The sequence below is a fragment of the Salvia hispanica genome, chromosome 1, assembly GCF_029641045.1.
Source record: "Salvia hispanica isolate PSC_SH4W2 chromosome 1, Shi_PSC_v1, whole genome shotgun sequence".
NCBI classification, from domain to species: domain Eukaryota; kingdom Viridiplantae; phylum Streptophyta; class Magnoliopsida; order Lamiales; family Lamiaceae; genus Salvia; species Salvia hispanica.
This window is the reverse complement of record NC_142692.1, coordinates 26944911-26955039: the sequence shown is the minus strand read 5'-3', so window position 1 is coordinate 26955039 and position 10129 is coordinate 26944911. Positions and strand designations below refer to the sequence as shown.

At 36.1% G+C, this 10129-nt stretch overlaps 1 protein-coding gene across 3 annotated transcripts; it reads left to right on the top strand.

Moving 5' to 3' along the window:
- Window positions 1–3285: 3285 nt before the first annotated feature.
- Window positions 3286–9912, top strand: LOC125222615 (uncharacterized protein At4g06598-like). Of its 3 annotated transcripts, none has more exons than XM_048125326.2 (6): window positions 3286–3502; window positions 5577–5808; window positions 6410–7143; window positions 8378–8453; window positions 8538–8670; window positions 9196–9912. In XM_048125326.2, the coding sequence occupies exons 2-6, from the start codon at window positions 5725–5727 to the stop codon at window positions 9402–9404; spliced, it is 1236 nt and encodes a 411-aa protein (XP_047981283.1). In that variant the 5' UTR covers window positions 3286–3502; window positions 5577–5724; the 3' UTR covers window positions 9405–9912. The 3 variants fall into 3 exon arrangements, with proteins under 3 accessions (XP_047981283.1, XP_088919078.1, XP_047981285.1); XM_089062952.1 differs by having other exon boundaries at window positions 8378–8457; window positions 8548–8670; XM_048125328.2 differs by lacking the exon at window positions 5577–5808.
- Window positions 9913–10129: the final 217 nt, after the last annotated feature.

The following is a 10129-nucleotide window of genomic DNA, read 5'->3' as shown; positions in this document are numbered from 1 at the left end:
GCTTGCGCTGTGTGTGGCCGCTGCAGAGAGAGTCAGATGCATATGATTCGAGACTGTGTGGATGTGAGAAGAGCGTGGGAGGGAATCCTCAAGTATGGTGGGATTGAGGGGTTCTTTAATACTTCAATGCAATTTAATGAATGGTTAGTGCATCACGCTGATAAGGCTAATTTCATGTATCGGTAATGTGCGAAAAATGTTATAATTTGCTGGGTCTAACAAGTTTCCTAAGCCAGGTGTATGAAGAAAATCGCTAGATCAAGGAAGTAATGAAGGAGATGGTCTAGCGAGGGAAAGGAACGAAGTGAGCAGGATTTACAAGGAAAATTGGCGTGACAGAGGAGTCTACAGCTGAGGGCAACAAAGTCTTATCTATACCTCGCTGAGCCCACTCAAACGCCTATATATATAGAAGAGCATGCAACGCAAAAAAAGGAGGAACTTTTTCACTCTTCTTAGCTCACACACTTTACACACACTTGGAAATAGATCTGGGGTAGTCGGGAATGGAAGGTTACTTTTTAGAAATTTTGTGGTTGGCAACACCGTCCGAGTGAGGGCGAAGATACAATTACCTTTAATTTCAGTTGTTTCGCTTATTTTTACCGTCGAACTTCACTTTTGGGAGTCGACCTTGATGATGATGATGCTTACTTGTTTCACCGTTTGTTGATCTGCGTTTAGCAGTTAAATTTCAAGTCAATTTGCATAGATCTCTCTGCTGTTAGTTTATTTCTTCAAATGTTATGTCGATCTCTGTTTATTTTGATGTTGAGGTGTTTGATATGGAATTTGGTTACAGATCTGTGGTTGTTCGAGTATTCGGAGTTCCTGACTTAAATCTGACGTGATGGAGGGTTTCTGTTGTTTGGAGTTCATGTCGGACGCTTGGATCCGGAGTGGATTTAGCGTCTGAGGTTGGATTCGACGTGTGGAAAGATAGTTGTTCGATAGATTCTGTTTTTTCTTCTTGATTTCTATTTTACTTCGTCTAGGGTATGCAGATCTGTTAAGTTCTTCGTTTATTATGCATTAATTTGATTTCAAGTCAGTTGCTCTGTTTTAATTTTGCTTATGCTGTTTTTCTTAAGAAGTTTTACGCAATTTTGGTTGTAGAAGACAATGTCACTGTCAGTTAGTACGAGAGTTAGTTATTCTGCCAACTTTTCATTCGTACCGTGCTTTTTCAGACATGGTCCCCACAGTAGCTTTATTTCCTAGGTCTAGTAGTGTAGAGGTTTTCTTAGATCAAGTGTTGGATAGTTAAATTTCTTCTACTACGCTCTTTTATGATTTTGCCTAGGTCTAGCTGTTAGTTTAAGAATTTTTAAAAGTTCCCAAGTCAAGTTAATTTTGATTTCCTCAACCCAAGAAAATGCGTGGCAGCAGCCAACACCAAAAACACTCTCAAATCCTTGAACATGAGTATTACGCATCCTTCTATGTGGGATCGATCCCTACTTCCCTATACTAGGTTTAGTAAAGCGGTTGAGCGTTTTTGAAAGACAAAGTGCTCTGTGTGTCCGACGACCGGGATTCCTCGCGACCCACGAGTTCCTAGACCGAGTGATCTGGTGGACTTGCTGGATCTAGGGAACCTGCTATTTTCTTATTTGAACACGCACAAGCAAAACTAAAGGCCTTTCACACGCCAACTCCAAAATTGGAATGATAAATGGTGTGCGATGGTGCACAATCTTTGGAGCTGGATGTTGGCATATTTGGAAGAGAAGATGTGGTTTTATCTTGAATGAAGAACGACTGGAGCCGGTAAGTGTCAGCTCTCTAGCCATTATCATGGCGAAAAATATTGAGGATGCACGACTTGCTACCATAGTAGATGAGAAAGTTCCTAGAGAGCCGATATTAGTCTCCTGGAAGCCCCCTCCACCGAGTATATTGAAATTAAATACTGACGCATCATTGGAGAGTGAATCGAGACAAGCATTTGGTGGTGGTGTGATTCGGGATGATACATGGCAATGGAGACATGGATTTGTTGTGAATATCGGGGTGTGTTCTATTCTTTTGGTTGAAATTTGGTGTATTTTCCATGGCTTGGAGCTTGCAAAGACACTTGAAATAAGAGTGTTGGAGGTGGAGAGTGATAACTTTGTAGCAGTTGCTATGATACTGGGAAAGTTTGAAGTGTCTGTTAGTTGCAAGGCTGTAGTTGGAAGGATTTGTAATTTAATCTCCGAATTTGACTCAGCAGTGGTGCGCCATGTGCATCGCGAGGGGAATTTTGCGGCGGACTTCTTATCGCACCATGCCTACAGCTTTGCTCATGGGGTGCATGTTTTGGATCAACCACCATCAAGTCTTAATATTTGGCTCCTTCATGATAGGTTAGGCATTTCTTATTGTCGTTAGTTTCCTTTCTTCTCAGGCTTAGCCTGGTTTCTTTACCAAAAAAAATAAATAAAAAATAAATGAAAAATTATTATTTAAATTATAATTATAGACCGACTTTTCATTAATAGTAATTAATTTTATATTTTTCAATATTAAGAATTCAACTCTTAACTTTTTTCAAATTATCAATTGTCTGGTATAACTATATTTTTAATGAAATTGGTGATAATGCGAAAGCTTAAATTTTTAAATCAAAATTACAATTTGTAACTCACCTCTTTTTCAATCTACATGAATCTCACATAAGTGTTATATCATTAAATAAATATCACATCAAAAAAAATAGTCTTATAGGACAATTGTGAACCACAGTAAAATTAGTCATTTAATATGTGATCTTAAAAGTTAACCTATAAAATTAAGGGCAAATTGTATGTAAGTCATAAACTTTTAAAATAAGAGGGAACATATTTTTTGGTGCACGAACTTTGCCAAATTATTATTTTAGGTCCGTGAACTTTGAAAATATCATTTGAGGTCCATCAATTATGGGTTAATATCATTTAAAATACTTTTTTACTATTTCTAAGTTTTTCTGGATGAAAATACCCTCGATACCTTAAAAGGGTATACATTTTTATTAAACTTATCATATACTCATATTTTTTATATATATCTTTATTATATATTTTTGATGAATTTTCTAAATATAATTTGACCTTTAATATTCTCACTTAATTTTATGACAGGCATAAAAAATCCTTATTCAATTTTTTATTATTAAAAAGTAGTTCAATTTTAAAATTCTATAATTATAAAAAATTGAAGAAGCAATTTTACTCTACTCCTCACAAAAATGACTGCAGCTTAAGCAGTTGGGGCGTTTGGCAAATTTCTTCCAAATATGAAGTGCTAAAGCAAAATATTTTCTTATTCCACCTCACAATAGGGTGTCAACCAGCTGCAAAGAGCAAGTAGTGTAGAGAGAGAAATTTACAGTAAGAAGCCAAAAACCATCTCACACACACAGAGGTCTTTCGGAGAACAACAAAACCCTAGGATTAATTATTTTTGTGTGTCGATTTTTTTTCAACTTTTGGTTGATTATATCTCACATTGTCAAGATCTTACTACCTAATTATCCAAGGTAGGCATTCATTCAACTCGAATCTATCGATTAATTCGTGATTAATTGCTCGCTCTGAGTTTCATTTTATGGGGTTTTGTTTTCTGTGTCTGCTCTTGCGCTGATTTTAGCTCGTGAGGCTTCAAAACAATGTGGCTTGACAAAATTTTGAACTAATTCTATGTCATCTAGCGGAATTATTAGGACTGATTAAAAGAGGATTAGTGTAGGGGCTTAAATCAAGATTATAGTAGATTTTTTTTTCGCTGCGAAACAAATTATTACTGGATGCTTCCAGAAACGAGGATCTCTATTTAGCTAGATATTCTCAAATTGATATCTTGTAGCATTGTTTTTACTGGAAATCGTGGTGATATTATTCTATAACTCCTTTAGTTTCCCAGCTACTTTGACAAATTATAAGCACAGGTCGATGATTTTTATTCTAGATGTAAATGTAAGTTGTGACTTTGCTGATTGGTAGTAGAGGTAGTTATGATTGTCAATCACATTCTCGAGTTACTGCTGAAAGAAGAAAAAAGAGGCATTTTGGGCCTAGATGTATCAATACTTATCTTGAATATATGAACATGGTGTGATTTTAATTTTATAGCTTTGAGCTGCTGTAATGGGATTTATCATTGCTCTATTAGTCGCATTAATAAGGAGTTACTGTCATTGGAGATGGAGGCAACTCAAAAATGATATACTACAAAACAAAACAGGGTTATGATTAAATTTTTTTTTCCGGACATATTGGTGAAAAGGGAAATAAAGATACGTTATTGCGATTAGTTTCTCCCCTTTCGAGAACTCATGAACTGATGTTGTTAAACTTCTGCTGGTACTTGGTAATATATCATAAACTGAATGTGGTGTAGAGACGGGTTTGCCAGATCTGGTTGAGCATAGTTTATAAAAAACCTGTGTAATTCAAAATTTCAATATGATGAATGCCCCCCAAATTTTCTAGTTTGGCTTGCAAAAAAGACTTCCAACTGATTGTTTTCCATGGGGATGGATATATATGATTGATTGTATCAATTTAATATCTGGAGCATTTACTCTTTTATTTTTGACATTATTATGGATGTTTCTCCTTCTTGCCTGCTAAAACCTGAGTTTATGTTCCAAGTAAATTGCGCCGATTTTTTCTTAATAAACTAACTGTTCACGTTTCTATTCTCGATATGTTTTCCAAACCCACTTCCCTACCTACACTTTTCTATGTCCAAATGTTGAAAAAATGCAATAGTAGTTTTAGCCTGTTGGCTATTCAGCTGGTTAAACATGTGTTTTCATAGGTTGCTCTGCAGTTGCTGCATCTTACATCATTTGTTTTGTAAAAGTTTTTATGTGAGATGAAGGAGGCATGTGCCAGTTGGTACCTGGTGGAGGATCTTTGTGGTTTTGTGCTGGGTCTATATAAAACTGGTAGAAAGCAACAAAGATAACAAATCATGTTGAGTTGTCAAAACTGTTATTGGAAGTTATTTTCATGTAAGAGTCCAGTTAACTGCAATAGGTAGACTGTAATACTGTAGAGAGTGGCAAAGACAGTGGGCAATAAAAGAAGCGAGCCTAAGGATAGGGGTCTCCACAATAGATGAAATCCTATGAATCAAAGCAGAAACTCATTGGAATCCAGTATTTTTTATATTGTTGAATTTTTGCATATGAGATTGCAAATATATATATCCATAAGTATTAAGGTTAGGGTTAGATCTCACAGTTTCTATGATCTAATCTGTAGATATTTCTTTTTTATAGAATTATTATTGCTTGGTCTTCAATTCATTGCAAAAAAATGTAAGTAAAGAACTGAACATAAATATATTTTTCAAACAAAAATTATGTTTCAAGATGATTTAAATTTATGTTACTAAATTACACACTGGTGTGAAGTTTCCTTATATGCTAACATCTTTTTTGGATGAATCTAAGGCCTTCTGTGTATTATTTTTACTGAAAATCATTCTTTTGTTGGAATAATGAGGTGCTTTGCTGAGCTTCTACCACTGTTACTTGACCTTAATTTTGTTTAAATATAATTCTATAGATCAAGTTCAAGTCAGTTTATGATATTTATCATCAGGTGCGCGTCTTCACTACTGATCTTACGATTCATGTCGTGCAAGATTGAGGGGTGTAGGTGAGAGGGTTTTGGTTGGTGGGAAGTGCAGAAGGAGAGGATGTGATTACGAACCTTTGATAATGCTGTCAAAGAAATTGCTAAGTGACCAATGGGATTAAAAAGAGGAGGTGCAAGGTGTTGGAGTCACATGCAGCCAAGTTTCCATAGAGGAACTGCACTGTGCTCCATAAAAGTATTAACCTAATAATCACTTCTAAAGAACATAGATTCTCAAAAACATACACCAATGTAACGAACTATCTCAAAATTATTGAAAATTGGTGTGTACAAGAACAATCATGTATGTAATTGAGGTGGAAATTGTAACCTTTTAAAAAGCTTGTCTTGAAGAAACCCATTATGAAGAAGTGATTTATATTTGCCAAAAGAATGTGTCTTCTCATGTTATGGAAAATGTGATGGAGATGAAGCTGCAACCTGGGTTTCTTTCTTAGTCAACCATGATCCTCTCAGAATCACAACAAAAATCAAAATAGGTTTTGTGGAACTAGCCGTTTAGATTTGGTTTGCAAATCTCAAACAGAACTCTTAATCCGATTGGGAGGAAATTACTTTAGTTTCTTACATCTTAATACTGTTGAAATTCTTTTGTATTTCAAGAAAGGGTTGATCTTCATAGAAAATTGTTGTTGTTTAGTCATTTTTATTCAGTGATTCTTCTGCCTTCTTTTTGTTCTTAGATAATGCTGCAACCATGTGTTTTGATGTCTCCTGGTCTAGTGTTCACTTCGGAATGTACAATTCTCATGTTATATGTTAAATGTTTGTTATAGGTACTGGTCTCCTCAACTATGGCAAACTCCAAGGGACCATCTACCGTTAGAAACATGATGTATAATGGGAAGAATCCATTATTGCCTCCTAAAAGTCCATTTCCTAGCATCTCTCCATCATATACTGAATACATTCCTACTTCAGTGATTGGTCCAAAATCTCTTCCAAAGCCCAGAGAAGGAAATCCACATCATCAACGTACTTCTTCTGAAAGTTTTTTGATAGAGGAACAACCATCTTGGTTAGATGAACTCCTCGATGAACCAGAAACGCCTTTGCGTAAAGGAGGTCATCGTCGCTCATCAAGTGACTCTTTTGCATATATCGATACAGCTAATGCTGGAAGCATGAACTATGCAACTCAAGATGATATCAAGTTCAAGAATATGATTCCATTGCCTTTATGGGGATCTCAAGACTTTGACTTTCATAGGGACATGCGGCAAAGTTCTTTCTATTTGGATCCAAACCCTTCTGGCAAAACCAAGAACAAGCCATGGGATGCACCTGTGAATTCGATTGCACCTCCTCGTGGCATTCCTTCTAGGAATGTTGCCACCATCCAGAATGCCGGATCAGTGAACTCCTCGCTAGACGCTGATAGAAATCCAACTTCATCTGCTCAAAAGTCAGATGTTGAATCTGTTTCTCAAGACCCAAAAGGCCCATCTGAGAAAAAAGACACCCATGTTAAGAATCTGGCATCAGATACAGACACAAAACGAGCCAAGCAGTAAGTGCACCCCTCTTCATTTATAAATTGAGTGGTTTTAAGTTAAAGTTTGAACTTCAAGTTCACTTTTTGTGTTTCCTTACCCTTTGTAAGATGTGTTTCCTCTTACTATTAGTTTTAACTTCACTACTATGCTTCTATTGTGAAATGCATGATTGAATCCTTATATACTTTTAAGGGCATCAATTTAAGGACATTTATCAACTATCTTACTTGTGCATGGTGATATCTTTGTTTATTAGTAATCACCCCAATTATGAGGTGTAGTTTGTTATTGTCTGTCTGATGCTTTTGATAGGCATTATTCTGTCTCAAATATATATAAATGAATCATATATATAGTTATATGATTCAAAACCCAGTGAATTTTTCTTAACTGAAAGTGAAGTGACTGGCTGAGCAGAAAATTGTTGAAACATGTGTCTTGAAATTCCTTGAACAACCTCTGCAATGATAGATGATCACGTTGATCATGCTATATTAGTAGTAAGGAGTATTTGTATTTACCGTGGGTACAAGTTTTGCTCTAGTTTTATCTTAGCTGCACTGACATAGGTAGCTAAGTTCTCATCCCAATCCCTATTACAAATGGACGAGTTCTCTTTTCAAAGATAATTTTCTTCTTTTAAGAAAAAACCTGATCACTTTGTTCTTACGACGTAATAACTGATTTCTGTAAGGTGGAAAGTTTGGATAAAAATGTCAAAATTTATATTCTTGATATTTGTTACCTGACCGTGAGATTTCTTTTCAGAACTATCTAAAATGAGTCGTAATATAATCTAATTAGTTGTTTGTTTAGTGTCACAGGCTTTAACGTATGTTGATGCTCAAGCCCCTATAAGTTGTGGGATATATAGTGTTTAAGTGTTTGCATGGGCCTCTAATTCTTTGCAAATTTAAAGATTAGTGGTCTATATGGATGCATGTGAGTGTGACAATGCTTTGCTTTATGGATCTGAATGTAGTCTACTGCTTTTATCTCTTATGTTTTGCTAGGTAAACATATTGAGCTCCAGTGGATCTGTTAATGAGATGAATCTTAAGGCATAGATACTCTTCCATTTGCTATGTTTTTTTGTTTTTTATTTTTACTCATATTCTGATCACAAGATTGAAAAATGTAAAGGCCCTTCACTAAAGAATTTGGTGCATTTTCTGAAGCTGCCATTTTTTTCAGACAATTTTCTGTTATCTTTAATATACCCGATGGGTTTGTAAATGCCTAATGCAGGCAATTCGCTCAACGTTCTCGTGTGCGGAAGCTTCAATACATAGCTGAACTTGAAAGACACGTTCAAACTCTACAGGCAAGTATGACAGTGCTTACAAGTCCTAAAATGGTGTATAATCTGCTTATAGTTCAGATTTGGGATTTGACTATGCTTTCATAGTTGCAGGCAGAAGGCTCTGAAATTTCTGCTGAGCTTGAATTTCTCAACCAGCAAAACCTTATTCTCAGCATGGAAAATAAAGCCCTGAAGCAACGGTTAGAAAGTTTATCTCAGGAGCAGCGGATCAAATATTGTGAGTTTCCGCCTACTGTATTCATTATTGATAGATGTGCTTCTTCATCAAGTTTGCCTAGTTGCATTCAAAAGTACTAGTACATAAAATTTTGTTCTGTAGTGTACAGTCAGTTCAATAAAATTTACATATTGTTTGCTGATGGGTATTTCAGTTATGTAAACAAAACAAAGAACCAGGTGTGAGATAGGAGGTTTATGAAGTAAATGGGTCCATTGTTGTTGTATTTTCACTTGCAGTTTGACGTGTTAGTTGTTTCGAACTGGTCTCAACTTGAAGCTTGGTAAAGTAATAGTGCTCTTTCTACTGTTTGGCATCCTCTGTTTAGGGCGTGAGGTCACTCCATGGCATTGAAATTAAAGAAGTTCTAAAATGCATAGGAAGATCTTGACTTATCTATTGAAATACGACCCCCTTCTTTTTAAGTGGTTGATAGTATCTTCCTATAAATCTTGTGACATTTTGTTTTAAGTACTGGAAGTTTATCCATATATTTCTATACCTCATTTTCGGATGCATGTACAGTCGAGCATGACGTATTGGAGAGAGAAGCAGGAAGACTGCGAGGCCTGTATCAGCAGCAGCAGAAGCTGCTGCAAGCAAAACAGCAGATATCTTCTAACCATCAACGTGCCAAGAGCAGAGACCTCGATCAACAGTTGGCTAATCTTTCCCTGAAACTCAAGGAAACAAGTTCTGGTCAGGATTCTCTCTCCAACCAGCTTCATATGTAGAGTAATCATTCTCGACTTCTTGTTGTGTGTGCCAAATTCTAACCACTCCTCTCAACTGAGGAAGCATGCTGATAATAAAAAATACTCCCCTTATGTGGAGAGAAAGCCAGACTGGTCAAGCGGTCATGTGCTACAATGCATCTCCTTGTGTTGCTTGTGTTTCTGTTTTCGCTTTTGATCCTTGTAATTCAATTGTAAGCGGCCATCATCTCTCCTAAAGTTAGTGCCATGTGCGCCTGGTAGTCCTCGCCCGAAATTAGGAGTTCTGGCGAATGACTCACCCGAGGTGGTTATCACTCGAAAATGCTAGGTTTATTGTACGTCGAGTGATTAATCTGTTGCCTCCTACAAGTTGGTTGTTACTTTACTAGAAACAGTCTTCATTTATGTAGTCAATGTTGCATGTGTAGAGTTTAGTTTCATTTCCTGCTATGGACATACTTTTTCACATTTGTAGCCCATATTGTTATGTAATGATTCTTGGGTGGCTTGCTAAAGCTGCTAATCATCTCTTTCTCTCGCTCTCTCTCTCTCTGGATGAAGAGATGCTTTTTTTCTTTTATTTAGAATTGTGTTTCGAAATTATAACTTTTGCTATTACAAAGTCGTGTGGTGGGTGAGATTCTTTTTACTTTTTTGTCATTTGGTTTGTGTTCTGAAATTATAACATTTGCTCAAGTGCATGTTGGAATAACATTCTAAACTTATTTTCTAAACTTTTTACG